The sequence below is a fragment of the Schistosoma mansoni genome, chromosome 2 (genome assembly GCF_000237925.1).
Source record: "Schistosoma mansoni strain Puerto Rico chromosome 2, complete genome".
Taxonomy (NCBI): domain Eukaryota; kingdom Metazoa; phylum Platyhelminthes; class Trematoda; order Strigeidida; family Schistosomatidae; genus Schistosoma; species Schistosoma mansoni.
Genome location: NC_031496.1, coordinates 13,234,389 through 13,261,892, shown reverse-complemented (window position 1 = coordinate 13,261,892; position 27,504 = coordinate 13,234,389). Strand labels below are relative to the sequence as shown.

The window sequence follows — 27,504 nt, the reverse complement described above, 5'->3', positions numbered from 1 at the left end:
GGGATGTTACAACGGGAATATATTAGTTAAAGTAGGTACAAGCGAAGTAGAATCAGTGCCGCATGGGCCAGTCCATGGCGTATGATTAACTGATGCGCGTTGATTGTCCTTGACCTTGACGGAAATCGACGATCCCTTCAATATTTAGTTACCCAACTACCGTATGATTTGGCTAGGGTTCAATGACATTTCACTGGCCCTACAATACGTAGAAAGAGAAAGCTATTAGAACGTCTGTTCCACATGATTCAAGTAATAAAACGCTCACTTCTTGAAGGTCGTAATGCGTGACCTTGGGATTCAAATAGTGTGCTTATAATAGTTGGGTTACCGACTTCTATATAAATATAAGTTCAAAAAGTTCATTTACACAAAACTTTTGTGCATACTGTAGTTAGTGCACGTCAAGCAGAATCGTGATCAGCATACTGATGTGTCTGTGTGACTCCACATATCACTGGATTCAATAGTTAATCAGAGGAATTGTGGGTAGGATTAAACTATATTGCCGAGCCAATCAGAAGCTTTCGCGGGTTCTCAAGGTCACGGCGCTAAGTTCGGCACCTGATGCTTACGTACGGTCGGTTTACAGCGGATTTTAGGGAAGGCGTGATAATTTAGCGTCTACAATAGAAGTGATCATAAGATTTCGGCGCGAAATTCAATTATCCATTTGGATAAATAGAGTTTTGGCATTATAGCTGATGTCAGTTCGTGATGAAAACCCTAAATATAATTCCTAGCCTTAATCATGAACTGTAAATCATAATTTGAATTCTTCACACAGGTTTATAACCATCATTTGGTCCTAGTTATTATGTTGACACTCTCAGAGTCACTCTAGCGTCGTTCAAAGATTGTCCATAACTTATAGTCTCACCCTACACCTAAACCTTAACTCTAACCCTAACCCGTAAACCATACCAATATACTAACATCATTAAAGCTATGTGGTCGGGGCTAAAAGAATTTTTGAGACCTTATCATGGTTTCAGAGGTCGACTTCTATGGAGCCATATGGATGTGTTCCTGTACTGTATGCACTATGATTTCAGAACTTCTGAACCTATATCTGACCTTGAGAAGTTTTTGACCCATGTAAAAGAAGTGTTTCCACTTTAATTCTCTGGTTTTGTATAATATATTTTTACCGTATACTAACTGTCTTCTGATTGGCCAATATTTCTCAAGGTCATTTAAGATTCGTTCAAAGGTCGGCAGTATGGTTTAATGTTACCGTTTCTCTATTTGTGATTGTGGTAATTTAGTGACTCGAAGACCTTGTGCAGACTACCCTGATGATGTGTTTTTTCGATGTAATACATGTTGAAGGAAGATGTTTGCTAGAATTGGAACGTCTATCACTCGAACAGATTGAGACTAAGGCGAATTATAATAATAGCCATCAACTGTATAATAAAAGCACCAGTAACATTGGCTGCAAGAATCGCAGATGTTACTGAAGCTCCGGTTGCTCAATGGTATGACTGTTGTGGGGACATATCCATAAAGAAAATGATAAACTTACACAACTGGAGTACACACAAACAATAATGAAACTATGTGGTCGAGGCTGAGAGGGTTTTTTTGTGACCTGATCATGGCTTCAGAGATACATTATTATGGAGCCATATGGATGAGTTCCTCTACCTTATGCATTACGATTTTAAAACCTTTGAAACTTTTTCTAACATTGAGAAGTTTTCGGACCATATAAAAGAGGTGTATCCACTATAATTGATCGGTTTTGTATAATATATTTTTCCTCTATGCTGACTGTTTACTGATTTTTATTTTATATTTATTTCGTTCATCTCATCATTTTCAGTCTTTTAGTGTACGTGCTTACAGTTTATCATCGTTATAGACTGTGTAGTAAACCTCACCAGGTCTGAGGAAAATCCCAAAGTTTTGGGGAAATGTTAGGATTTCCATATTTCTCCAAAATCTTTCGAGGTTTTTCCACTAAAGTTTTCTCATAATAGCAAGATTTAGTAGTTACAGTCTGACTGTCAACAGTAACCAGTTATCTTGACAGTAGAAACGTCTTTTTACGAACAAAGATAAATAGGTCCCAGAGTTTCCTCGTAAGACTTTCCCTCTAATATGATATTCTCAGTCTTAGAATACCTTTGAGACGTGTTTTTACCATCACTAACCTTTAAGTAGTCTGTGATTTAACTTCAATAATACATTACATTCGACTTAGGGAGTTAAGATCTATAGTTTCCCTTCCTGGAAATGTAAACTTAATCTTAACATTCCAAACCTTTTGTTTATGTTATGCTACCAATGATTCGGGAACATCTATAGGTGATTGCTGGCGTCTCCTATATAACCAAAATGGAATGGTGTATAGTGTTGTTTAGCACACCTGCTCCTAGATATGCCTTGATGCATAAGCAAATGGCAGAAGTTATTGAAAATTAGCAACCTTAGTTTGGGATTTCTATGGTAGTCAGTGTGTAAAGGTATGTTAGATTCTGGGATTTGTGGTCAACTTAATCGTTTATTTGCATATGCTTAAACTCATTGGTGCAAAAGAATCCTTGAGTATCATTTGAAACGCATACAAAATCCTTTTTTAATATTTCATCTGCACTGAAACACTTCGCTGTCTTTATATACCAGGGCTTCGGCTCGAGACTGGTAGGTCCTGGGTTCGAATCTCGCGAGAGTGGGTTCGTGGATGCGCACTTTTAGCCCCCAAATGCCCTGGTACTGCCGAGAGTGGGGAGAATCCGCTCTCCCTCTCGAAATGCTCTCACATGGCCAGCGAATATATAGCCTCTGACAGGGAAGTCCTACTCACTGCCTTCTCGTGGCGGGGGTGTTGTTTACGAAAGTGAGAGGACGAAGAGCGAATGTCCGGCGCTTTAACCGGATTGGTGGATGTGGAGGATCCACCTAGGGGAGTTGGAAAACCCTTATTCCAAACCAATGGTGCAAATGGGCTCCCGTATCCTGATGGAACGAATGGCGTATGAACCTATTGTTGGTCACCGGCTACCATGGGACTGCATCGCCTCACGATGCTCCACTGCCTTGTGGATCAGACTTTTAGGTCAAATGCTCCGGGTGTGGCCCCCTAAGAAAACCACCTGCTTCAGTCTGGGCACCTGGGCAGTATCACAGCCCTCAAGCAAATCGAAAGAGATTTGTATGGCGCATATGTATCTGGTGTTTCCTTTATATACCAAAACTGTATCATTTACACATTCAATCTTCAAAGGAACATTTAGGATGGAGCCCTAACTTAGAAGTCAATGTAATTCGAATAATAATAATAATAATAATAATTTAGCTAAAACACTAACTTTTTACCTTGTGGTCAAATCCGGTTTCAACAGTTCAGACATTGTAATCCCGGTTGATAATTCCAGTAATGCATATGTTTGATACCCTGAATACTTTCGTTTAAGTTTCGAAAGCCTAGAAAATTTTGTCAAAGTGTGACTACCTAATAAAATTTGTGAGAACTTTGATACATATTAATCAGATTCTACGTGACTTACAACTAAGTAATATCTAGCGATCATGGTCAGATTTAGATTGCCACCAAATAGTTGTATTTGCCAACTAGTTTTCCGCTCTCAGCATTTTTCATCTAACTACTTTTCTGTTGTTTCGATATGTGTGTTAAACTGATTGACCTTCTTTAATACTAGCATTCTTAGTACTCTGGATTCATTAATTGGTCTATTTCGGAATTTGTATCAATTAACTTACTAATTTTGGAAAAAATGGTATCCGAAAATCTCTCCAACAATCTAATAACAGAAGAAGAAGCTGAATTGTATGACAGACAAATAAGACTATGGGGCATAGAATCACAAAATCGACTAAAACAGTCTAAAGTTTTATTACTTGGTATGAATCCATTAGCTGCAGAAATAGCTAAAAATATTGTTTTGGCGGGTATCTCCAGCCTCACAATTATAGATGGTCAACAAGTCACTGATGACGATTTGGAAAACAACTTCCTTATACCACGTGATTGTGTTGGATTAAGCGTAAGTAGTAGTTTGTTTTCTCCTTTACAATAACTTTTACATTTTTTAGCGTGCCGATGCGGTTATTGCTCGTACTCAAAGCTTGAATCCAATGGTTAAAGTACAGTCTTCTGAGTTGGGAGATAATCTAAAAGATAAATTTCAAGAATATAATTTGATCATCCTTGTTACCGAATGTTCAAGCGTTTATTTTAAACGGTGGTCAACTATATGTAGTATTGTGAGTGACATGGACATAGATACAAGACCATATATAATATGTGCGTCAGTAACCGGATTGTTCGGACTCGCGTTCATAGATCTTGGCGCACATGAATGTTTGTCGTAAGTAATACATATTTCGATTCATTATTTATATGCTCTAATGAACTTGAAATTTATTATTCACTAAGTCATTTATTTAAACACGTAAACATTGGCATAAGAAGGCACCAAATACATATGCGCCGCACTTTGACATTCGATTTGTATAAGAGCTGGAATACTCCCCGATCGCCCAAACCGAAGCATAAGGTTTCTTTAGGGGGCCACTCCCCGAGGCTTTCATTCAGAGGTTTAATTCATAAGACAGTGGAGCAACATTAGGAGATGCAGTCCCATGGTACACAGAGACCAACAATAGATTAATACACCATTTATTCCTCCACGACCCTGGAGCCCAAGTGCACCATTGGTTTGGAGTCAGGATTTTCAAACTCCCCTAGGTAGGTTCTCCACCAACCCGGTTAAAGCATCGGAAATTCGATTTTCGTCCTCTCAATTTCGCAAAACCACCCTCTTTGCAAGAAGTCAGTGAGTAGGACTTGCCTGATAGTTGTTGTATACGTGTGGCCATGTGAGAGCATTTCGAGAGGAAGAGCTGAGTTTCTTCACTCTCGCCGTAATAATGGCATTTGGGGGCAATATACCATTTGTCAGGCGTAAGTGGGATTATACAGAAGAAATTTCTGTTTGTACAAACTAAATCTTCCGAGAAGTCGGAAGGCTAGGTTGTCGTTCAAGTAGAAGTAGAGGGAAAATACACCAGGGATTGGATCCTAAAATTTGAACTGCTAAGCCAGTGCTCGTATGACGCCAGTTTATATTTGTGTCATAGTAATTACATCTTCGGTATCTTTTCGTGAAGTAGGTCTATGTAAACCACTAAGATCTCTAATTAAAGCTCGAAAAGTACGACTAACAGGTTTTGATAGCCACTATAATTCAGGTTTTATGGAGTTATCTAATTAAAAGTTATTTTTACCGCTTCACTCTGAAAAACCATCAATAACAAAGAAATACTACTAATTTTTAAGTTGTTACTATACCACTCTTCGTCTATTGAAGAAATTTATGTGAACTAATATCTATTATAAATAACTCTAGGGATGGGAAACTTTTTGATATTGCCGTCGTGCAAAACTCCTACATTATTTCACAAAAACATGGTATTCATTATTACATAATGCACATTTCTTAGCTATGTTAGGTAGTTCGATATAAAAGATAACTTTTTTTACTTTGCTAATGTAGGTTTATCTTCTCACTAGGTTTTTTCTTTCTGATCGATCATTTTGAAATCACATCAATGTCTAAACAATGGTCGTTTATTTTACGGGAAACCTAACTATCGTATTAACTACCTTCAATTCACAAAATTCTTTAAAGTCTGTCAAACGTCTAACAGGTGTTTCACAGCAACTATTTTGCGTTATATCAAATAATTGATAGCTACCTATTAAGAGTTTAGATTCATTTACAGTAATCAATATTACTCAAATTCACTCTGTTCAATACTCTCTATCTTTCATTAATGAAATACGTTGCTTCTAACGGTGCTATTTTGAGCTCAAATAATCCCCAATTAATGTCATTAGTGAATGATAATTGAAATCTACTAATTATATTTTGTTTCTATGGAGCTTATATAAATTTAGAAATTACATCAATCACTTATTAGCGTAGGTTGAGACGAACATTTGCTACTAAATTGGCTAACGAAAACTCCTCCCTCTCTGTTTATGCTCAGACTAACTGTTAACAGTGGTTTGTCAGGAAGTACTTGAATTCCACCCATCATGTCAAAGATATTTCACTAGCTATAATAATGTCCATAGGAGTGTAGTATAGGCATGAGCTTAAAAAAACGACAAATTTTCAGCTAGTTCTTAGCCAACTAGAAAACAGCTTTTGTAGATGGATAGTTTATGGAAAAAACACTAATATTGCTCAGTGTAAATAGATTTTACATATAATTAATTCCCTTTACGAATTTGAATAAAGCCCAAAACATGTACTGATTCATTTGGAGATTGAATTTGAAAAAAGAGGGGAATGGGTAAGGCAGTAATTAAATGAAGTTTGAGAACAGATAAGATGGATTGTGTAATAATTATAGAAGTTGTGAAGAGTTTACATATGGTTCGAATCACTTAAAAATAGATATAGAAGATTTGGAGCACTCAGGTGGTAATTGTCTAGAATTAGAAATTGATAAGATGGGTTACGTAATAAGTAAACGGGATTTGAAGTGTTGGCATAAGTTTAGGGAATTAGGTGGTTGGAAAAGCCGTCATCAATGTCGACTGATTCAAATTATATCATACCTCTATGTTACGTTATGGTTGTAAGCAGCTGACGAGAAACAAAATATAATCAATTCATCCTATTATGCCTCAATAGTTGTTCTAGCTTTACTCGAATTTTACATAATTAATGAGTCTGTTAAAGTCTTTGATAGGTTTCTCTGCCTGTAAATCAAAAAATAAGCGCACGCGAATTCGTTCTTATGGACTATATATTATATGCCTTCCTAAGCCCGTGTAGGGACCCAAATTGATTTCTGAAAGCCTCCATATTGTCTGTTCTTGATTAGGGTCAAGACTAGAGGTTGAGGGTTATGATTTTCACTACGGAATGATATCAGCTATAGTGCGAAAATGCTCTGTAACCATATAAATGAGTGGGTTTTGCTCAAAAACCCAGGAAGCATTTCATAAAATATAATGTCACCAGGTTAAGTTTTGTTTCAAAATCGATGATTATTATTTGAGGGCAATATCGATTCACCTGTTGCATACAATCTATAGAGACAGAATTGAACACTTGATGAGTTTAACAGTATCATTTTTACTCTATGATGGTAAGAATTAAGTTTTTGCTGTCACTTTAAACGTTCTAAGCAGCGTAAAATGTATCTCTACTGCTTATTATAGGTGACATTTACATTTCGTGCAAAACTTAGATGTTGCCTTGATTCCAATTGGTTCATCCCTGGACGCGTACGATAAATATAAGATTTTACTGATCGAATAGAACTACGTGAAAATGTGTTAATATTCTTGCAAATAGCTTTTTAACCTGCATTTTCTTCCACGTTCCCTATGGGAGAAAATTTTTAAAATTATGAAGTGGGTTTCTTTTGAATGTTGATCATAAATGACTACACTTTTACTCCCGTTATTATCTTCCTATAATAATTTCAATAAGTGTGTAATTATTGTTGTTATCTTGCCTATTCTAGTGAAGATGTGGTAGTAAAGAAAAGATCAATGGCAGGATTACCATCTGGTTCAATTCAAAAGATAAATAAAACTAGTGAACCATCAAATACAGAGACGGTATTTGTAAAAAAGGTAATTTTCAAGTTGATATATATCTGTATAAGTCGTTTCGTCTGCAAAATCTGAAATTATCAATATTTATAAGTAAACTAGGTTGAGATGTAGTCCAACCAAAAATAGACGTGTGATGATCCAATGAAGCATAGTTTCGTATTTCATGCCTTGCAAATTTAACTGTGTGCTTTTTATTCAAATTCCAACTCGTAGAAATTTTGTGTGATTGTCAATTCAGCACCATAAATTCTTATTTGTTTACTGTATCTCAATATTTTCAAAATGGACACCGTATTATTGTCCATAAAGTCCATAAAAATGTTCATAAGCAGTCTCAGTGTACTTTAAGGAAGTCTAATAAGATATGATGGAACTAATACTGAAAATCCTCCCTTGCGGTGCATCACCATACGCTGTTAAACATTCAGTCCTACTGAAAGCTGTTAGGTCAGTTTCTCCCTAAAAAACTTAAAATTATTGCTCCCAGCATCTGATACAACAGTTAATAGGATGAGGAAAATCAATAAAAATGGGACGGATATGTCATTAATAATCACTAGGAAAATAAAAAAATACTAACTTAGACTGATAATAAATGTCAATTAGATATTCTCTTCCTTAATTTTATTCTCAAGAATGTATGGGTTGATTTTTGAAGTATCATATACTACATAAAACTGGAAAGACTCCTTGGTTTTTCTTCTCGGTAAATTAAACACGCAACTCTTGGATCAGTAGACATGTGAGCCCTGAGTAGATAAAATTATGGGTGGTGAATTTTTATACACTTATTAATACCCTGTTATTAAAGCGAATTTCTTTCTTGGGTTTATTTACTTTATGCCAGTGACATATAACAAATTTTGTAATTAATAAGAGACATTGAAGCTGTCTGGATCTTGTACACATCCCTAGTTAATTGTGTGCATTGTATACTCTCTATGCATAGTGTTTTCCTCTTTGTTGTAGACATTCAACTATTGTCGCTTGTTAGACAGCCTATGCCTGATTTCTAACACGTTAAAAAATAGATCACATGCTAAATTTATTCCCAAAGGATATTTTCTTATGCAAGGTATGTTTTGTTTAGAAAACTAATTTGTGAAAGTCTTTATCATGTAATTAATATTACCTACACGATTCTTTCGCTATTATCAGTTGCCTCCTAGCTACTGAAATCCCTTAAATCCCCACTTCAATCATTAGTAGGTATCGTGCTTCGATTATGATTAGACTTTTAGATTCTTTTAAGTATGACAACATATTAGCTTTAACCCACATTTCCCAACCTAATCCTTTGTTTGTACGTTGTCAATAGTTTATAATTACTTATAGTTAATGTTTGTGTCATAGAGAGGTCGTCTTTATTTAGCACACTGTCATCAAGTTGTACAGACTTGTATGATTAGACATGACATGACCAGCACTTATCCCAGCTATTGCAAAAATAATATTTTCAGTATCTCAGCTCCATAACATCTATGGAAATATAGATTTTCACGTGGTTGAATTCTACCTACCTCTATCTGTGCAGCTAGATGATAAGTCTTGCTAATTGAACGCTATACTCGGATCCTAAGCTAGTTTCGTAACCCCCAAGCTAAATCTACACAGCGACTCGAACACGAGAGAAAAGGCGCAAAACATGCGAGAAGTACTTCACTCCACAGGTTCATTTATGTACAGAAAACATAGGGTTTCTATAGTATTTTAGAAATCTTTGGGTTTTCCTGAAAATTCTGGAATGCTATTAAACATAGTAGCAGTATATTAATCAGTCAATCAGAAACTCTACATGTGACTTTTTACTTCCGTGATGTTTCTGACAAAACTTCTAGTCAAACGCTGATTGGATAAAATGCTTCTTAGTGTTTCCTGAGCCTTTCTTGTCTATTGCGAGAAATTTTTTGGATCACCCCAACACTAGGTACCACCGATAGTTTCTTATACACTGTCGTATCTGATAATATGTAAAAACTACTGTTATTGTACTGAATAAAATACACTAAACTTTTAAATAAAAGATCTCTTTTATAACTGAAAATTATGCAGTGGAGAGGCTTCAGTTAATAATATAAAATTCTTGCTCGAAGTAGACTGAGTTGGATACTACAATTTGATTTAAAATAGTAAGCTTTAAAAACGAAACTGTGGCCATTGCCTTAATCACTCCCCCCCCTTCGCTGCCAAACTATTAGCAAGGAATGGTTGTCCAACATTACGCATACGTGTTCATGGGCCAATGATAAACTGTTTTCTAACCAACCGATAACATGTTCTATCAAAATTGACAGCGCGATATTTGCATTCAGCAACGCGGTGCAAAATTATCGACAAAGATCAGTGTTCTATTTACGCACTGATATTAAAGACATGATTTTAGTCAATTGTTTATAGTCTTCTCCAAAGAAGTCCTATTCAGTACATTCATTTATCAAGACTATTTTCACAAACATGGAAGAACAAATAAACAACAAACCTTTTTTTCATTATCTCACCAAAACTGTGTTATCTTAAGAGACGTCATGCAAAATGCCTTTTGTCGAAAATTTTCAACCTCTTCTGATGTTACACAGCAAACCCTGAAGTTAATATTTAATTCACAGCCATTTATTACGTTGTTTATATCATACTCGACGATTTTTGCATCATCAATGTTATTTAATCTTCAGTTTTAAACCAATGCTCTATCGACGAAGCACCATTTACACTACCATATTTACAATCCCAATGGCAAAATGTATCAAAGTTTCTGGATGTAGATGAAACAATTCTTTCCATTGAAGATTTAGAGTAAGTTGTAATCTTACTGTTCTCAGATAAAACGCACTTATGGCCTGATATTGCATTTCAATCCGTTTAAGCTCTGTTTTTTTCACCCATCACGAAACTGTACTGGAAAGTTCTAGAAGTACAATCCCATATCACATCGCTCTGTAATGTAATTCAGTCAAAAAAATAATGAAAAAAGATATATATATATATATATATATATATATATATATATATATAATGAATTTCTAGCATCCTTGACACCAACACTTATAATATTGTTATTAACCGCGAAAATGGTTTTTTTGGTCAAATATTTAAAAGTGAAACCTTTTCGGACAAATTGTGAAATGTGAATAATACGGTTCAGGCACCAAGCAAGACTAAATGTTATAACGGTCCTTTTGCTTTTTTTACACGCGAATGGGACGTTAATTCACCTTAGACGAATATTTACACTAGATTCCGTCCAAGTGTCTAATCTACAGGACTTTGACACAACTCAGATCAAGAACACGTGATCAGCCCGACAAGAACGTAAATTAATTTCCACACCAAAACCGACACAATCCAACAACAAATGGACAATCAATGAATAATGATAAATAGTAAGGATAGGGGAATATATAACTCACCTGACACCTGTCAGACTATCTACATGTCTGACTAAGCAGACAACCAATCATTATCACTCTCGCCAACACATCACTAAAGCACCACGTATATTAATGTCGGACACAAAATCTCCAATACCGTGGAAATTTGCAGTTCGGTAAATTACTACTTATTACTATAAACTAGTAGGTTAGAGACAACTTTTCACCTTACAAAACAAACTCAATGAACTCTTAAATAATTTTGATGTAAATGGATATTGGGGGATGAAATTCGAATAATTTTTGCATTTTTAATGTCACTTTAAAAGATCGCCTCAGTATTGTCTCAGATTTTGCATGTTATCTTTTTAATACTTTACACAGATGTTGTTGTGGTCCTACAATCCCAGCTGTTAATCCAGTACTTGGTGGTGTTGTGTCCCAGGAAATAATCAGGGTATGTAGAAGCTATTTTGTTATTATCTTCAATAAGTCGAGATCTCTTCAAGAGGCACCATGTGAATAAACCGAGTATCATCTTGCATTATTGCAGTGATAGATGCTACGGCAATGTCCAACTACATATACAGGGTTACGAAGTTACATAAATACAAATGTAGAATATCTTGCTTACTAGTGTATAAATTTAAGTAAACAGAGGATCTAACTATACCACAGATTAACTATAGGCCTTGTTACATAAATCCTGTGACCACCACTTTCTATGCCTTAGACCAGTAAACGAGATCAACAAACAGTTGACTCGTGGAAGAATAATAATCTAACAAAGAAACTTTCCCATTTAACTATATCACTGATCAGCATATGTCAAGGCTGGTTGTAAACAAACGTCTGAAATAGTTTTTCTGGTTTCAAGATCACGACATCATCTTCTTTGAGTAAAAGATTTCTGCATGTGATATGAAGACCGTTGCTTAAATGAGTGCCACTTTTCCTAAACGACTGCGTCTCACTGTGAGGTGCACTACCATGTTATTTAAATTGGCCTTGGTGAACAGATTGATGTTTTTGTTGGCAGTGCAAATGGGTGAGTTGACAAGTGTCTTCCCGACTCACGGAAATTCGTTTATCTACCTGATGTTCATTAACATCCCCATCCGTAACCCGCCTTTTTGACGTCAGTATTACTGTAACTAATTTGCAGTTTTCTTCAAATCGACTTTTAGTATTGCTAATTTACCACTATCTCATATTTCATAGGCCATAACACGAAAAGGTGCACCGCATGGAAACTGGTACTTTTTTAATGGATCACAGTGCTCAGTTACTGTCGATTGGTTACCGCCAGATGAGGAGTCATAAACCAGTGAATATCTCTACTACAATTAAGAAAAATAGTTATTTTTCTACTGGATTTAATAAATGTGTATTTGACTGTACAATATTTTAAAAATATACAAAAATATAAAATTAGGCTTTCTTTTAATCACTGTCTTCGTCGATTTCAATTTCTTCTTTGTTTTTTCGATCAAACCATGTAGGCTCTCTCTCAGGAATACGATTATCATCTTCATCACCTTGTAAATCATCTTCCTCTTCTTCTTCAGATTCTTCGCTGGAATCGCTATCCTCTTTACCCTCAGCCTCTGCAGCTGCTTTTTTCCTCTCCATTTGCTCTGCCCATCTAGCAGCCATTGTCAGCAATTTTTGGTTTGGCTTTTCTGCATCTGTATCGGGGAATGTATACTCAATATACTCTTCCCAACCACTACGTTCATCACCAAGTCGGCGACTGCGGATGACCTTCTGCGGTTGTAGTTTATCAACATCTCGTTGTGTTTTTTCAGTTCCATATTCATACTAAAGGCAGCAAAATTTAGAAAGGAACCAAAGTTAGGAGATACAATCTATTAGAATTTAGAAATTGCATTGTAAATACCAATGATCATGACAGCTACTAACATGAAACAAAATAATGACAACTATTTTTAGACAATAGCTAATTTACAAATACCTCGCTCCTCCAGCAAACTTGTGTTAAATACCGTTAATAACAGATCAGCAGTGTGATAAATCTAGGATTTTATACATTTTATGTAGGTATGCACAGCAATTTTTAATCAGCGGCGATGATAGCGATAAGAAATGAATTTTTCGGTATACAGTGTGGTCTTGCACATTGGATTTTATAAAAGAAAAAATTACCCTTGATAAATACAGTCGTAAAATTATTCTTATTCTAGAGAGCAATGAACAGATACAGTTAATTGTAATAGTTGAGATGCAGTTAAGCTCAACAAACTTCCAAATGGTAATCGTTTTAACATAAGCGGTACTCGAAATCTGTCACTCAATCAAGTAATACCATTATTAAGCAAAAAGACACACCTCTACTTTTTGATTATGGGGATTGTAGATAGGACATTCTAAAAATTGAAGTCTGGAGAATAAGTACAAAGCTCGAACTCTAAGATGAGTCACTATAGATATCTACGATCTAAAAGCGATTAGAAGTAAATACTGTTTCGCTACATATATATACAAAAGACAACTGGTATGGATATAAAAAGTAAATCCCTATTCGGAAAATCAAACAAGATATAATAACTTACTTCAAATTCCTTCCAAGCTTCAAGTAATCGAACACGTTGTTCCTTATCCTCTGCATATTTCAGAGCTTTATTTGCTTCTTGGTAGATTTTACGTGAACGTTCTACAGCTTTATTGATTTCATTTTCATTATGTTCTTGTATTAATGTCTCTTTGTCCAGTTCAACATCTTTTAAATGTTCTAAATCTTCATCATCTAAATCAGCGGCTGTGAGTTTGTTCAACGCACACAGCTCGAAGTTTGCAAGACTTAACCATACCTATCGATAAGAACCAATTGAAAATATTTCATCATCATTGACAAGCAAATTAATATGTACGATAAAATCCGGTACCAAGTTGGAGTATTGATAATCCACAATTATTCTTAAATAAAGTCTTGCTAAAATTATCCACTTAGGTTTGTCTGGATAATTGGTAGTCCGATAAAATACCCCACTTTCTTGTATTATGGTGTAATTTACCAATAATACAGTTTAACACTGTTTTTTAGAAGTGCGGACTTGTGATATGAGTTGGAGTATTTCAGTCATTTAGACGCTGTTAACATCGGCGTTTAGTTAAGTTCTGAGATATTACTATATTTGTCAAAAGAGAAATGAAATACTTTTAACTCACGAATCGCTGAGCGGGTGAAATTTATGAAATATCCAAAATTTTCAAACCCGAACATTTGAACTAAACAGAAATGTGGACCCAATGGATGCACTAACACTTAAGTCAGTTAGTAAAATAGAACGTACAGTTGAGTGCATTGGATTTATGTCGCTTAATGTATACAATCATAATCGCAAAGTTGTCTCTAAGACTGAGAACTTACAAGTTATTTGCTTCGGTTACCAAATAAGTGGGAAATCCAATTGTGTGGAATACATTTACTTTTAAACTAATTGAAACATTTGGGTCGTCATAGAGGTAGACTAAACTACTATGATGGTTACTTGATATTGAAATTATGTTAACAACGTAGGATAAAAGATGTCTCTAGGTCTACCTTAAGAAACCAGTTATATTATAGATGGGTTTTTTATATATGAACAGTCCATTTTACCTTTATTTGATGACTCCTGCCATACACGGGGTTCGTTGGTCTCACCAGTCTCGGATTACGAATACGTTTTGGAGACGGAGTAACTACTATCATTCGATAGCGTAGTGAGTAACGTTTTGGAGTTCGGTGTAGTGGATTATAGCAAGTCCTGAAGTACAGGTTGTTTCAGATAACTGGTTTCGACTAGAACTAAACAAACAGCTTTTACAACCGCTCATTACTATAGTATTATCCACTTACTGACTTCATTTTGTAATTAGTCTTAACAAAACTACTAAGATGAATACAGTATTTCACTTTGTTTATCCAGAATCTACAACCTGCTAAAAATGGATATTTTTATGGTGACATTCCTTTAACTTATGACTTAACCAGTAAAAACAACACTTGCTTTGACATGTTGTGTTCGATTTAGCAGTCTTCGATAAAGTGACCGAGCACGTTCCCAATCATACTGTTCAATCTCGAAGTCAATATATGCCTTCCATAATAATTCCGGCATATCCAGCAATTTCCTGTTGATCGCTAATTCATAAATACCTCGTGCACGATCTGTCTCTCCCAGAAGACTTTCTAATTCAGCATACTTGTTAATCGTTAATATATGAAAGTAAAAGGATAAAAATTATTATTAGCTCTCGTTTGTGTAAAGCCAACTAGATATAAACAATGAACTGATAAAGTATTTGAATATCATTGACAAATTGATAATTTACACTGAACATTTTATCTATCAGACATTATTTTAGAGAAATGATGGAAAACACTAAACTTCAGGTTTTGCTAAATACCATTTTTGTTCTCTTGGAAATGTAACGTAATAATCACAGCATTCAGATTTCACAAATCCTTATGCCTACGATTTTCGTCTTTTAGCTATAAGACCTCATAATTCCGGATTATCCAACTACTAGTTCTTAATGATGATGCTGTATAAGGTATACACCGTTAAGTGCAGTAGATATTTCACAGTATATGAAGACAACCTAGTTAAGACAAAACCCTAAAATCCCCAGGTTTGCACAAGTCAAAAACCAAAATATTGTATAGTGTGGTTTGCATACAGTAAAGTTTATTTTACCTACTTTAAAATACTGCACATCAGCATATGGTATTACAGTAAACGATTATTATTGCGAATGAAAGCTAAGACTTTCAGCCTAAAAACCCACCGATCAGTTATTTTTAATATGATCCAACGTTAATTATTCTTATTTTTTCGCCTCGAAATATTCTATCTATAATGCATTTACATTCAATAAAAGGGCATGCTCAATACTTACCGCTTTTTAAGAAAACATCATTTTTCTACTTTAAAATAAATCACTAGAAATATATGAAACTATCGCCAACCTTGTATATCTAACGTTGATGTATCAACTAAACAAAATTCAAATATGTAGTACAGAATGGAACAGCATAAAAGTGACCCGACCGTTGCTGATACCTTGACGTGGTGGTCGGGCTTGCCTATCTTAATGAATCAATCGAGCTATACTGGCTACCATGACATACAGGTCGGTTGAAGAGCGGTAAGATTAAAAGCAGCAAACCTATGGTCCGAGGGCGAAGTCATACTGCTCACTGTACAGAGGTGTGACAGCAGTAAGGTGTTTCCTTCAAACAACCGGCATATGCTGCCTTCTACAAGGAAGGGTGGGATTAGGAAAGATCGACCATAAATGCACATCTTTCGTCCCACGAATTTCCATCTGTGGCGGTAAGGTCTCAACAAGTAAGGGGCTAACACGAACATTACTCAAGTAGTTGTCCCTTAGGCTCTGCAGTTACGCTCTCAGGTCGCTAAGACCATTTCTAACCCGATTTCCTCATGTACCTCCAGAGGAACCGTTCCACGGTGTGGGCAACTGAGAAGTGGTAACCGCCCTCATACCTCTAGCATCACTCAAGATCACTGTATTCATAATCAATTTCCCTCTAACAGCATAAAAGTGAAATGACATACCCTCATCCATGTAGTACAATTTTCTGGAGAAAATTCCAGGAATTTTTCATATAATTTACGACATCTATCGAATTCTCTCAACTGGATCTCCAATTCAATATAACCGCGGAATAGCTTGTCTTTTGGACACATACCCAGAGCAGTACCCTACAAAAAAATTAGGCGAGAAAAATTCTATTCGGATGTATTCATATCCATGTTACATTATCAGTAAAAAGGATTTTCAGATGACATTTATTTATACTTAGTGTTGTGCGAAAACAAAATTATGTCTTAAAGAATCACATATAAGCATTACGTCAGTGATTTTTCACAAAGCGATCAGTAGATTAATAGAATTCGATCAGAATTAAAGTATCAATTTGACTGCCTAATAGCATCTCTAACTACGGTATATGAAATGTTTTTGGGCTTAAGAGCATGATTACTCATAAGAATGGCAACAGTTCAAGGAGCTTGTGGTATCAGACGTTTTACAAACATTATGTCGATTGTGTTGCTAAATAAACGCCTTAGTGCTGAGATAGGATTCTAATGGTTAATGCATTTTCATATAATGAAAGTAGCATGACCTAAAATAACGTTCACTCCCAGTTAACGAAGTTGTGTCAAGTTTTACCCTATGTGTTACAATTAAATGCTTTAATTACAGGGATTTATAGGTTTTGTTGAATAATAGTGTAACCAGATGCAAGACAAAAAAATATGACAACAACGCTACAATTTTGATAATTTATTAGATAAAGTGGTAAATTATTTAGCGATGTTAATATGAAATCTACTTTACACAACATACACCATTATTTACATAAACACCTAAATCAACCCTTACAGTAGTATAAACCATTTTATAAAGGCTTTATAAGGAGTCTGGTATAAAAGTGATTTGTCTTACTAGATAAATATGTGAATTCATTACAAATGGAGGAATAACCAACATTCTAATCCACTTAATTAATCTCCCATAATTTTAGCCGTAATAAGTCCTGATCACCAGCATTTTGTTTAAACTTAGTGGTTACTAAGTAAAAAAAACCTCATCAATAAGCGCTGAGTATTGTACAAGTCTCTAATAACTTCCATTTTTCCAACCTTCATTCAAAACCGACCGAATTCACAGTGATCGAATCTCTTGCATAACCTAAGCTGTCGAACAGGAAGAATAAGATATCAGAAGGGGTTTTTGTGGAGATTTAGTATTTTCATAGTTGAATAAGATATACCTACTAACAAAAATATACATGTATACATTGCCTTAAGTAAAACTACAATACTATGCAATTCCTAAAAGATAAGGCCATATGATGTATGGAACTTGATTGTTGGTTGAGGTGCAACGTTTCAGAGAATTACCAGAAGTTAACTTATGTATAGCAACAAGAAAACAAACTAGCAACGCAAGAACCAGTAGTTTCCTCGCATCTGTTAATTTCTTTTGACGGATTTCGAACTTTGCTGCATATAGCCAAATTTTAGCAAATGTGAAACGTCTGTGTGGTATTAACTTTAAGCAAAATCTGTACACCTGACGTGTTCTTTCTAGGTCGATTGCTGATAGTTCCTCATATAGTGCATAATTCAACCAAAGATAAATGTAGCGTCTCCAATATCTTTTTTCCTATAAAATGGAAACAAAACCCGGTAACCTTATAGAAGTTAGTGGAGTGGAAACAACATTAAGGCAACTCATTTACAAAGACCCAGTCTAAATACTCGGTTGTGAGTCACATTATGTGTGGAGATTCATATTACTACCAAACTGTCGAAACAGAAGTGTAGAGTGGTTCAAAATTTTTAACGGTGATTAAAAGTCGAATCCTCCAATCACTGAACCACTTCATCATACAGCTGAATCATCCAGAATGAACAGCATATATCGTAATATGGAGGTATGGATAACATTACCGAAAAGTTACAGATACTAAATGAAAGAGCAGGTTGTTTTGTCATCTACAGTTCGTTATCAACGAAAATTGTATAAATACTAAAATGCAAATTTAAAAAATATGGAATAAGAATTTTTTGTGGAAATAAGGTGAAAAAATATATATATACTTCAGGGTTTAATTAAGTTTTCAGTTCTTTTCAATTTTATAATCAATCGAAATATTCAAGTAAAATTAGGCAACATACGTTAAAATTAATGCACTCACTAGAACTTCGAAGTCAATACATTCGCTAAAGTACTGCTATTTCTTTACAAATAGATATAGTGGATCATCTTTCTAAGCTTTATTTCATAAAACCCTTTACACACTGAAATTTGAATGAAAAATATCATAGACTTACTTTGATTGGTGGTACATTTGCAACAGCACGTTCATAAATTTCTCGTGTCTGTTCAATTGAACCCTCTTCTTCCATTAAACGGACATAATCGAACCACACATCATAATTATGAGGGTTTGCTTGGACTTCCTAAACATGAAATTTGATAAACTGTTATGTAAATAAAATGATTGACTGACTAAGTGACATGCAAATATATCTATAGTCGTCTGTTATGTCAACAAAGTAGTGTAACTAACCAAATTTACTGTTTATTATTCGGTTTTTACTTTTAAGGATTATAATGAATTTAGTCATGGTTTGTTGCTCCAGATTTTGTATTCCTTTAGTCTTTAAATATCATAAGAATTCGGAAATATCAAGACTAACTTCTATGTATTTTTTTATCATATGATTTAAATCTTCAAATAACGACCAGTTATCTTAATAAGCTCGACTAAGTGAGTGTAGATTATTGAGTTGGTAGTGATTAAAAGTAGTGACAGACCGGAATCGACAAAATAAGTGAGGCTTTAGTGATGCTAAAGCGACTCAAGGGTCTTTTGTGATCGACTGATGGTTTTCACTGTATTTATGAGTACTTTAGAATCAAAGGTTATCAAACATGTTGTTCATAAAAAGCAAAATCTACTTCAGATTTTTAGAGATAATATTGTTATCATAATCAAAAAATACAAGAATATAGGCCAGATATCTAAAGACCTACCTCTTCATACTGAAACTTTCGTTTGCTTAGAATAACATCTTCAATAGCTAGACGATCGCCATACTTTTTCTCATGAAGTGTATAAGCTTTGTAAATCTCCTGACAATCATCCTTTGGTAAATTTTCTAGTGCATACTTATAAATAACGCGAGCACGTTCATACTAAAAATAGATTTATGAAAAAGTAAGTTATGTATTTATATTCAGTATTAGTATTTTGTTAGCTGTAACATCACAAAAGAAAAGACAAAAATTTGACATAAGAAACACTGAACTCAATTTGGACATTTGTTGGTGAGCTAAAATTTACCTACAATCTGTGACACGTGAAAATGTTACACTATTTTAATGTTGGCAGATACCTCTTTTCAAAAGTCTTCAATATATCACTTACTTTGAAAGTAGAATCCAAGCGCAGTATCTGGTTGGGCTGAAAGGAGGTGGGAATGGCTCAATAAGTAGCTCAATAATCGAACATCTTAACATGGTCGAAGCACTAACCATACATCCGTAAAAACAAGAATTTTGTCCAAAAGAAACTGGTGTGACCTCTTCTCCTACCATGGTCTTAATCTCCCATAATTTTCTTTCTTCTTCATTCTTTTTTTCCTTCACAGCCATCTAGTTTTCTTCCATCTCCATAAACCTTTTACTCCCAACACGTTTGTTTCTGTTTCTATGATCCTCGTGATTACATTTCATCTCAATTTTAACAGTTTATCTTCTCATGCTGAGCCTTCCTTTACTAATTACAATTTCCTTATCTATCTTCATGATGAATATCCAAGTTCTCATCAACAAAAACATTATCCGTGTGGGGTTGTGGAGATTAAGTTTTTGATTAGGATCATGAATCGATGGATGTTAACCACCATTGAGAACCTGGAAGCAATGGACTGCCGTTTCATCCCACTATGGGACTCCTCAGTAGTGCGCACGCACTCCGAGAATTACCTCACGGAGTCAGTCACTCGTGACCAGTGGATCTAATCCGTGTCAGGTAAAGATAGGTACCTACCTCAGAAAATGGTCACACGATTTCGTGGATTGGTTGAAGTTAGACATTAACATCGTTGAATGCCGGCTCAGTGGTCTAGAAGTTAGGCGTTCACGCGCTAACCCGAAGATCCTGAGTTCGAATCCCCCGTGCGAGATCGTGGATGAGCACTGGTGAAGAGTCCCATACTAGAATGAGACGGCCATCCAGTGCTTTCATATTTTCAATGGTGGTCTAACATTCATCGATTCATGATCTCAATCAAAAAAAACATTATTGGTTTCCTTGGTAAAAATAATATTTTAATGTCTTCATTTTTATACCTCACAGTTACCATGTTTAACAGAACTTTACTATCACTATTGTTGTAATTATTATCTTTTCGAAAAATAAGTATATATTTGCGATTGTACAGCTTTGAAAATGGATTCGCCGGAAAGAGAACTTTTCGCTGAACCAATATTTCTAATTTTGTCCTAATGGTTACATTCCGCCTACATATTTGTTGAACTAAAACTATTATTGTACAACAGCTAAATATCACTATCCCCAGGTAGAGAACAGTAATCCTTGACTTGAATCGAGAAGCACATATTGTACATTTTAGTTTTGACACATGGTTATTTAAAAATACGCAGCAGAAAAGCCATTCCAAAAATATGTATGTCTACACGTCGTCCACTTATAAAACAAAGTCTAAAGACCACGTCTGTTGAAAATATGGTAAAAGAGATGAATAGACACTAACATATAATTTGAAGTGTTGCGGTTAACAAATTTTCATTCATTTGCTTCACTCTAAAAACCTGCACCAGTATTTCTGACTACAATTGATCTTTAGAAAGAAAGGTGAGTAATCACTTGGAAAATATTGAGCTAACTTAATCTCGAAGAACTGATACAAAATATAGAGTATTAGTATATAGTTCCCAGACAAAAATTTTTATAACGTATGAAATTTATGAAATTCAGGCAAGTATCATCAGTTAGGAAGTGAGAAAGACCGAATGTGGTGGAATCCGAAACCTGAACTCGACGCACTATGAAAAACAACTTCATTACAATACATCTGACACTTGTTAACTTGCATAATCTTTGAGAGATCATTGGAAGCACCAGTTACTAGATTTATTATGTAAACATGTAAACATTGGCACAAGAAGGCACCAAATACATATGCGCCGCACTTTGACATTCGATCTATATGAGGGCTGGGATACTGTCTGACCGCCCAAACTGAAGCATATGGTTACCCTAAGGGCCACTCCCCGAGCCTTTCATCCAGAGGTCTAATTCATAAGACAGTGGAGCAACATTAGGAGATGCAGTCCCATGGTACACGGAGACCAACAATAGATTAATACACCATTTATTCCTCCACGACCCTGGAGCCCAAGTGCACCATTGGTTTGGAGTCAGGATTTTCAAATTCCCCTAGGTAGGTTCTCCTCAAATGCCCTGGTACTGCCGAGAGTGGGGAGAATCCGCTCTCCCTCTCGAAATACTCTCACATGGCCACGCAAATATATAGCCTCTGACAGGGAAGTCCTACTCACTGCCTTCTCGTGGCACCGGTGTTGTTCACAAAAGTGAGAGGACGAAAAGCGAATGCCCGGCGCTTTAACCGGGTTGGTGGATGTGGAGGATCCACCTAGGGGAGTTGGAAAACCCTGATTCCAAACCAATGGTGCAAATGGGCTCCCGTATCCTGATGGAACGAATGGCGTATGAACCTATTGTTGGTCACCGGCTACCATGGGACTGCATCTCCTCACGATGCTCCACTGCCTTGTGGATCAGACTTTTAGGTCAAATGCTCCGGGTGTGGCCCCCTAAGAAAACCACCTGCTTCAGTCTAGGCACCTGGGCAGTATCTCGGCCCTCACACAAATCAAATGAGATTTGTGAGGCGCATATTTATCTGGTGCTTTTTGTACCAATATTTATGTGTTTAAATAAATAAAAATAAATAAGATAGGTTCTCCACCAACCCGGTTAAAGCATCGGAAATTCGATTTTCGTCCTCTCAATTTCGCAAAACCACCCTCTTCGCAAGAAGTCAGTGAGTAGGACTTGCCTGATAGTTGTTGTATACGTGTGGCCATGTGAGAGCATTTCGAGAAGAAGAGCTGACTCTCTTCACTCTCGGCCATACCAGGGCCAGTTGCTAAAAGTGTACACACTTGAAAGGCTACGCTCGAATAAAACACTTAAGATGACATTGTGCTACTTTAGTACTTGATTTAAAGATAATCTGGTACTTTATATGTTACGATATTTACATGTACACCTAGAATTAAAAGAGGGAAGTTACATGAAAAGATTACCTCTTTTTGACGTTCTTCGAACCGGGCAAAATCAATCAACAAACGAGCCTGGGGATTATCTGTACCAAAAAACTCTACTGCCCTCTCGAAAACCAAACGAGCTGAATTGATAAAACCATTTCTTTCTTCGAATTTCGAATACTTAATCCAGTTTTTTGGTTCAGGGTGAACTAGAACAAGTGCACGGCAGTTAAGGAATTTCTTTTAATAGTTAAAGTAATGCACACTTTTCGCAATCCACGAGAGTTAATAAAAAAAACAGGCTTATGATACCTACAAAAATACCACGCAAACACTGGATTAAAAAGGATATATCTTTCATAAACTAGACGTGCTCGATCCATCTCTTTATACCGAAGTTCGAAATTAATATAGGCATGCCAAGCCTGTTCTTCGGGTTGCCATTCCATCCATCTCTCGAATATTTGTCGGGCACCAGCAACATTACCCAGTGTTTCTTCCATATAAGTGTATTTATACCAGAACTGATTAGCTCGAGGCATTAAAGTAACCGCCCGGTCCCACAAGTTTCGAGCATGGTTCACCTGTTTATGGCGCATTTCCATCTCGGCATACTTAAGCCAAAGACCAACATTCCGGTAATCGACATCCAAAGCACGTTCAAAAACTGAACGGGCCCTGAAATTTAGTAATTATACATGAAAATACAGAATGAAACATTTGAACTCGGGAAGAACTTTCTAACAAAAAACAACCTCGTCATCCTAAGATCAGTTATCCCACCTGTAATCTAGTTGATTTGCGGTTATTTCGTTGCTAATTCATATTCTGTAATCTCAATTTGGAGACAATCACACCCAAACTTGATAATTTATTTGCCGATAATTGCATAATTTGTGTTAATTCTAGTCACCATTTGCAGACACGTTTAGATGACTTTTTGAATTTGTGAAGTATTTTATTATGTGCTAGTCGCACTTTTAAGCGGTTACTATTGTGGTTGATCAACCACCAACCGATACATAAACTGAAATATGAACAGCTTGTCTGCACAATAATTATTCCTCGTTAAACATATATGGTTCATATCCTAGTATATAAAATTTTTTTACACTGTTATATACAGATAGTATCTTAATATATAAAAAGACGATAATTGCGAAACGGATCCAGACAGGCGATTGGGAGACAAAACATTTTTAAATGATGATATGCATATGCGTATTAGCAAATGCTGTTAATCTCGATCAAGACCATTTAGAGACCCTGATCATACATCCACATCTTAGAAATTCAATCCCAAGAACACAGAGATCTAAGTATATCAGACCGATATATCGATTTAATGTATTAGTGTTACGTTTCGGTTGAACAGGAATGAAAATTCTCACTTTTTCTCTTGATTTGTCAAAATTTTTCATATGAAGTACTTAGGTAGACATTAAACTCTTGGTCGATGTAGGGTCATAAATTCGTAATTTTATTCACTCACGATACCGAGACGTCCACTGCATCAAATCGATGAATTTATATACAGATTTCATGTAGAATTTAAAAAGGAACAGCATAGCTTACTCACTACTCTTACTCTCAGTATGATAAAACGGAGAAAATAGTTTTGTAGAACTAGTAGCGAAACTATAATTTATGGACGGACCAATCAGATATATAACAACAGGTCTTGAATTTCGGTGCGAAATTCATCAATTCATTTGGTTAAAGAGCACCTTGACATTTTGAATGATGTCCTTTCCTGATGAAAAACCGGCATCTAATTCCTATCCCTAACCATCAACTGTAAATCACAATCCTTATCATTCACACAGGACAATTCAGCGTCGCTCAAAGGGCGTCAATAAACTATAGTCTCACCGAACTAGTTTCGATAGGATAAACCATACTTTCTTGAAAGAGGTCGCGCGTCTCGTAAAGACAATGTGGAAATTGACTAACCTTTGAAGTTCACCTTGAGTTTCCTCAAACTTTGCATACTTAATCCAGTTTTGCATAGCCAATCTGTTCTTCCTGATGTTATCTTCATAATCTTTTCTTTTACGCAACTGAAAATCTCTCAACTCTGAAAGGCTTGTAATTTTCTGTTGTGGGGCCTTCGGAGTGACTTCCAGTTCTCTCTCTTTAGCTTCTCGAAGGAGCTGCTCAGCTGTTATTTGCACAGCAGCTGGCATTTTATTTTTTACCTATATACATATATATCTAACACACTATAAATTACCCTAGCAATCTTCGCCTTTTTATTTTTAGGAACACCTGAGTCCTCAACAGCTCTTTTATCTGTTATCATTTTGTTTGCGACTTCGATTATCTGGGAAACACGAATAACAGTGACGCACAATTCAATAATTCCTCTTTCATCTAAATAGTTCAAATAAACAATACTAACGAAACACCTTAATATATTCCTGGATGATCACTTGAAAGGCTCTTCCTATATTTCGGATAACCTTAAATTGTCGAAATACACAGAATTAAGTTTAAATATAGTGTAATACACGAGGTGAATGATGATAATCGTCGATGTAATAGGTTTCTGAAACCAAGACTAAATATTTCAATATATCCAATTTTCCGGTAGAGATTCGATAAAGTCCGACTTCATTCTTCGCGTTTGCTCCTTCTTGTTCACACAGGGTCCCAAGTCTCTTGTAATGTCCAGTTAAATGTTGTCTAGACACTCGACTGTACTAACCCTAGTCAGTTTGGGAGTTATTTGTAGATTTGTAGGTCTTGTAATCTAATTGAGTGCGTGTGCTTAGAGGTAGTGGGATTTCTGGAGATAACAGCCATCATATTATAAGTTGGGAGGTTGATTTGTCACAATGGGAAAAATAATGAAGTAATGATTCCAGCGCTCAGGAAAGGAGATTATTTCAGAGGTAAATATATAAATGAGTTGAATAATTAGTAATATGAACAGTGTAATAAGACCTATGCATGGGAGTAAAAGGGGGAACCGAGATGGTAATAAGCGAGGTGGGGTAAAATTATTAGGTCATGGTGACGATAACAGTTAGGTAAGGTACGAGACATGGAGTAGCTGGTCCAGGGAGCAATGGTAATCCATGAACGAGTATGCACCCGCTACACGTAGTTAAATTGACGATAAATCTTAATGAGCACTCCCGATATATCGTTCTATGATGTGCAACTTTTCTTGGGTTGGTGATGTTTTGGTAGGATGTTCATGCTCGCATGCATATTGCATGCCATTATCGGACAACTTATTTTTCTGTGGCTCGGTAGGAAAAATCCTGTTCATCGGAATTTATATTCGCAGGATTTTTTCTTCAGACCCATCTCTAATTTGGTTGTCTGTCTCTGTACGGTCGAAAAAATTAGTCTCTCATTCTTGGATTTCGAGGCGCGATCTAGCGTGAGTTTTAAATGGTGATAGTAACAGTTCTAAGATGACTAAGCTAAGCCCTCATTTCATAAAGTGAGGGGTTATATTTGCTTACCCTGAATCACTAATGCGTTTTTGAAATTAGTGTCCAAGCTCTCTCGGGTAAATCGTTCTAGATGGTACTCTGTGACGACAATCGGGAGACAATTTCCTAACGGGCCGCAAGTCCATTTTGTTCCCTACAGAAGAATGCACATGACAAAACATTTTGAAGGGTCAAGTATCAACCCACTGTCTACTGTCATTCCTCAATTATTGTGAGATCTCTTTGGTGCTCAAACGAATGCTTTTCGTCTTTCATGGGCCTCCACATCCTGACACCGTCCGCTGGGCTAAGTTTGCACACAGGGTCGCTATTAAAGAACGAGCAAAGACAAGAGTGGACCTTGGATACCCCGTCACGAAACTCCTAATATCCAAACCCAATGGATCGCGCATTCCTTTGACATTCGTGAGCGAAATCCTACTCCGTAGGTAGTTTGGGAGCCAAGATATAACTGGTCATAAAAATTCATCTCTACCTTCGCTAAACGTATCGTCTACGGTAATGTGACTGGTCTGTGGCACACTAGGTCTTTTTTATCTCTCTCTTTGAGAATTAGGGAAAGTGACCTGTTTCTGTTTTTTGGACTCGCTTCGACTTTAGCGACTGTTCGAATAGGTCATATGCACGTGTACTGAAAACTTACGCGCACTGCGATTATAGTCACATCTGGTGGTTTGGATAGGTTCAGGGATCTTGTTTTTATCATTAATAACTTGGGAGTTATGTGGACATATTCTTGGCCTTCAGTTGGCACTACAGTTGTGGAGCGTTTAAAGCTAGTAGGTTCCTGATTTGATTGATCGATGAACTGGACAATAAGAATTTCTGCCATCTCAATGTTGTTAATATCATCACCTCTAGAGCCCTTGTGATCAGAGACCTCTTGCTTGTGAGTTTTCATTTAGTCGTGAACCTAATGAGATACTTTAGGTTATCTCGTAGTTTATCTGGTATTCAGGTCTGCTTATGTTACCTGTTACTCCACAATGTCACATTATATCTGGTCCTCAAAGTCAGAATCATGTAGGGGAGCTTTCAATTGGTACTAGACTCCCTTTTAACGTGTAATAGGGATTCTGTTCCTTATTTAGGTCAAGATCTTTTATTCCATGGTTTGTACATTGCTTGAGCTATGTTGTCTAGGATGAGGTCCTAAATAATATCCCCTATTATCTACCAGTAGCCGTGTATA

At 36.0% G+C, this 27,504-nt stretch overlaps 2 protein-coding genes across 3 annotated transcripts; one reads left to right on the top strand and one right to left on the bottom strand.

The window, feature by feature from the left end:
* The first annotated feature begins 3,680 nt into the window (after positions 1 to 3,680).
* Smp_048760.1 (putative sumo-1-activating enzyme E1a) lies at positions 3,681 to 12,410 on the top strand. Of its 2 annotated transcripts, XM_018795748.1 has the most exons (7): positions 3,681 to 4,013; positions 4,063 to 4,337; positions 7,516 to 7,627; positions 8,579 to 8,684; positions 10,282 to 10,402; positions 11,362 to 11,434; positions 12,199 to 12,394. In XM_018795748.1, exons 1-7 carry the CDS (start codon positions 3,744 to 3,746, stop codon positions 12,298 to 12,300), a joined length of 1,059 nt encoding a protein of 352 aa, XP_018650030.1. In that variant the 5' UTR covers positions 3,681 to 3,743; the 3' UTR covers positions 12,301 to 12,394. The 2 variants fall into 2 exon arrangements, with proteins under 2 accessions (XP_018650030.1, XP_018650029.1); XM_018795749.1 differs by lacking the exon at positions 3,681 to 4,013 and having other exon boundaries at positions 4,034 to 4,337; positions 12,199 to 12,410.
* Positions 12,345 to 27,213, bottom strand: Smp_148230 (putative pre-mRNA-splicing factor CLF1; the record flags this gene model as incomplete). The annotated part of the gene is made up of 13 exons (XM_018795747.1): positions 12,345 to 12,798; positions 13,551 to 13,808; positions 14,991 to 15,185; positions 16,566 to 16,712; positions 17,971 to 18,183; positions 18,855 to 18,983; positions 19,561 to 19,722; positions 22,885 to 23,063; positions 23,198 to 23,523; positions 24,799 to 25,043; positions 25,079 to 25,218; positions 26,322 to 26,445; positions 26,956 to 27,213. 13 exons carry the CDS (start codon positions 27,211 to 27,213, stop codon positions 12,421 to 12,423), a joined length of 2,754 nt encoding a protein of 917 aa, XP_018650028.1. The 3' UTR covers positions 12,345 to 12,420.
* Between the last annotated feature and the right edge of the window lie 291 nt (positions 27,214 to 27,504).

Coding starts and splice junctions, on each gene's coding strand:
- Smp_048760.1 (XM_018795748.1), top strand. CDS start 3,744: ATGGTATCCGAAAATCTCTCCAACAATCTAATAACAGAAGAAGAAGCT. Junction 10,403..11,361: donor CTTTCCATTGAAGATTTAGA/GTAAGTTGTAAT, acceptor TACTTTACACAG/ATGTTGTTGTGGTCCTACAA. Junction 11,435..12,198: donor TGTCCCAGGAAATAATCAGG/GTATGTAGAAGC, acceptor CATATTTCATAG/GCCATAACACGAAAAGGTGC.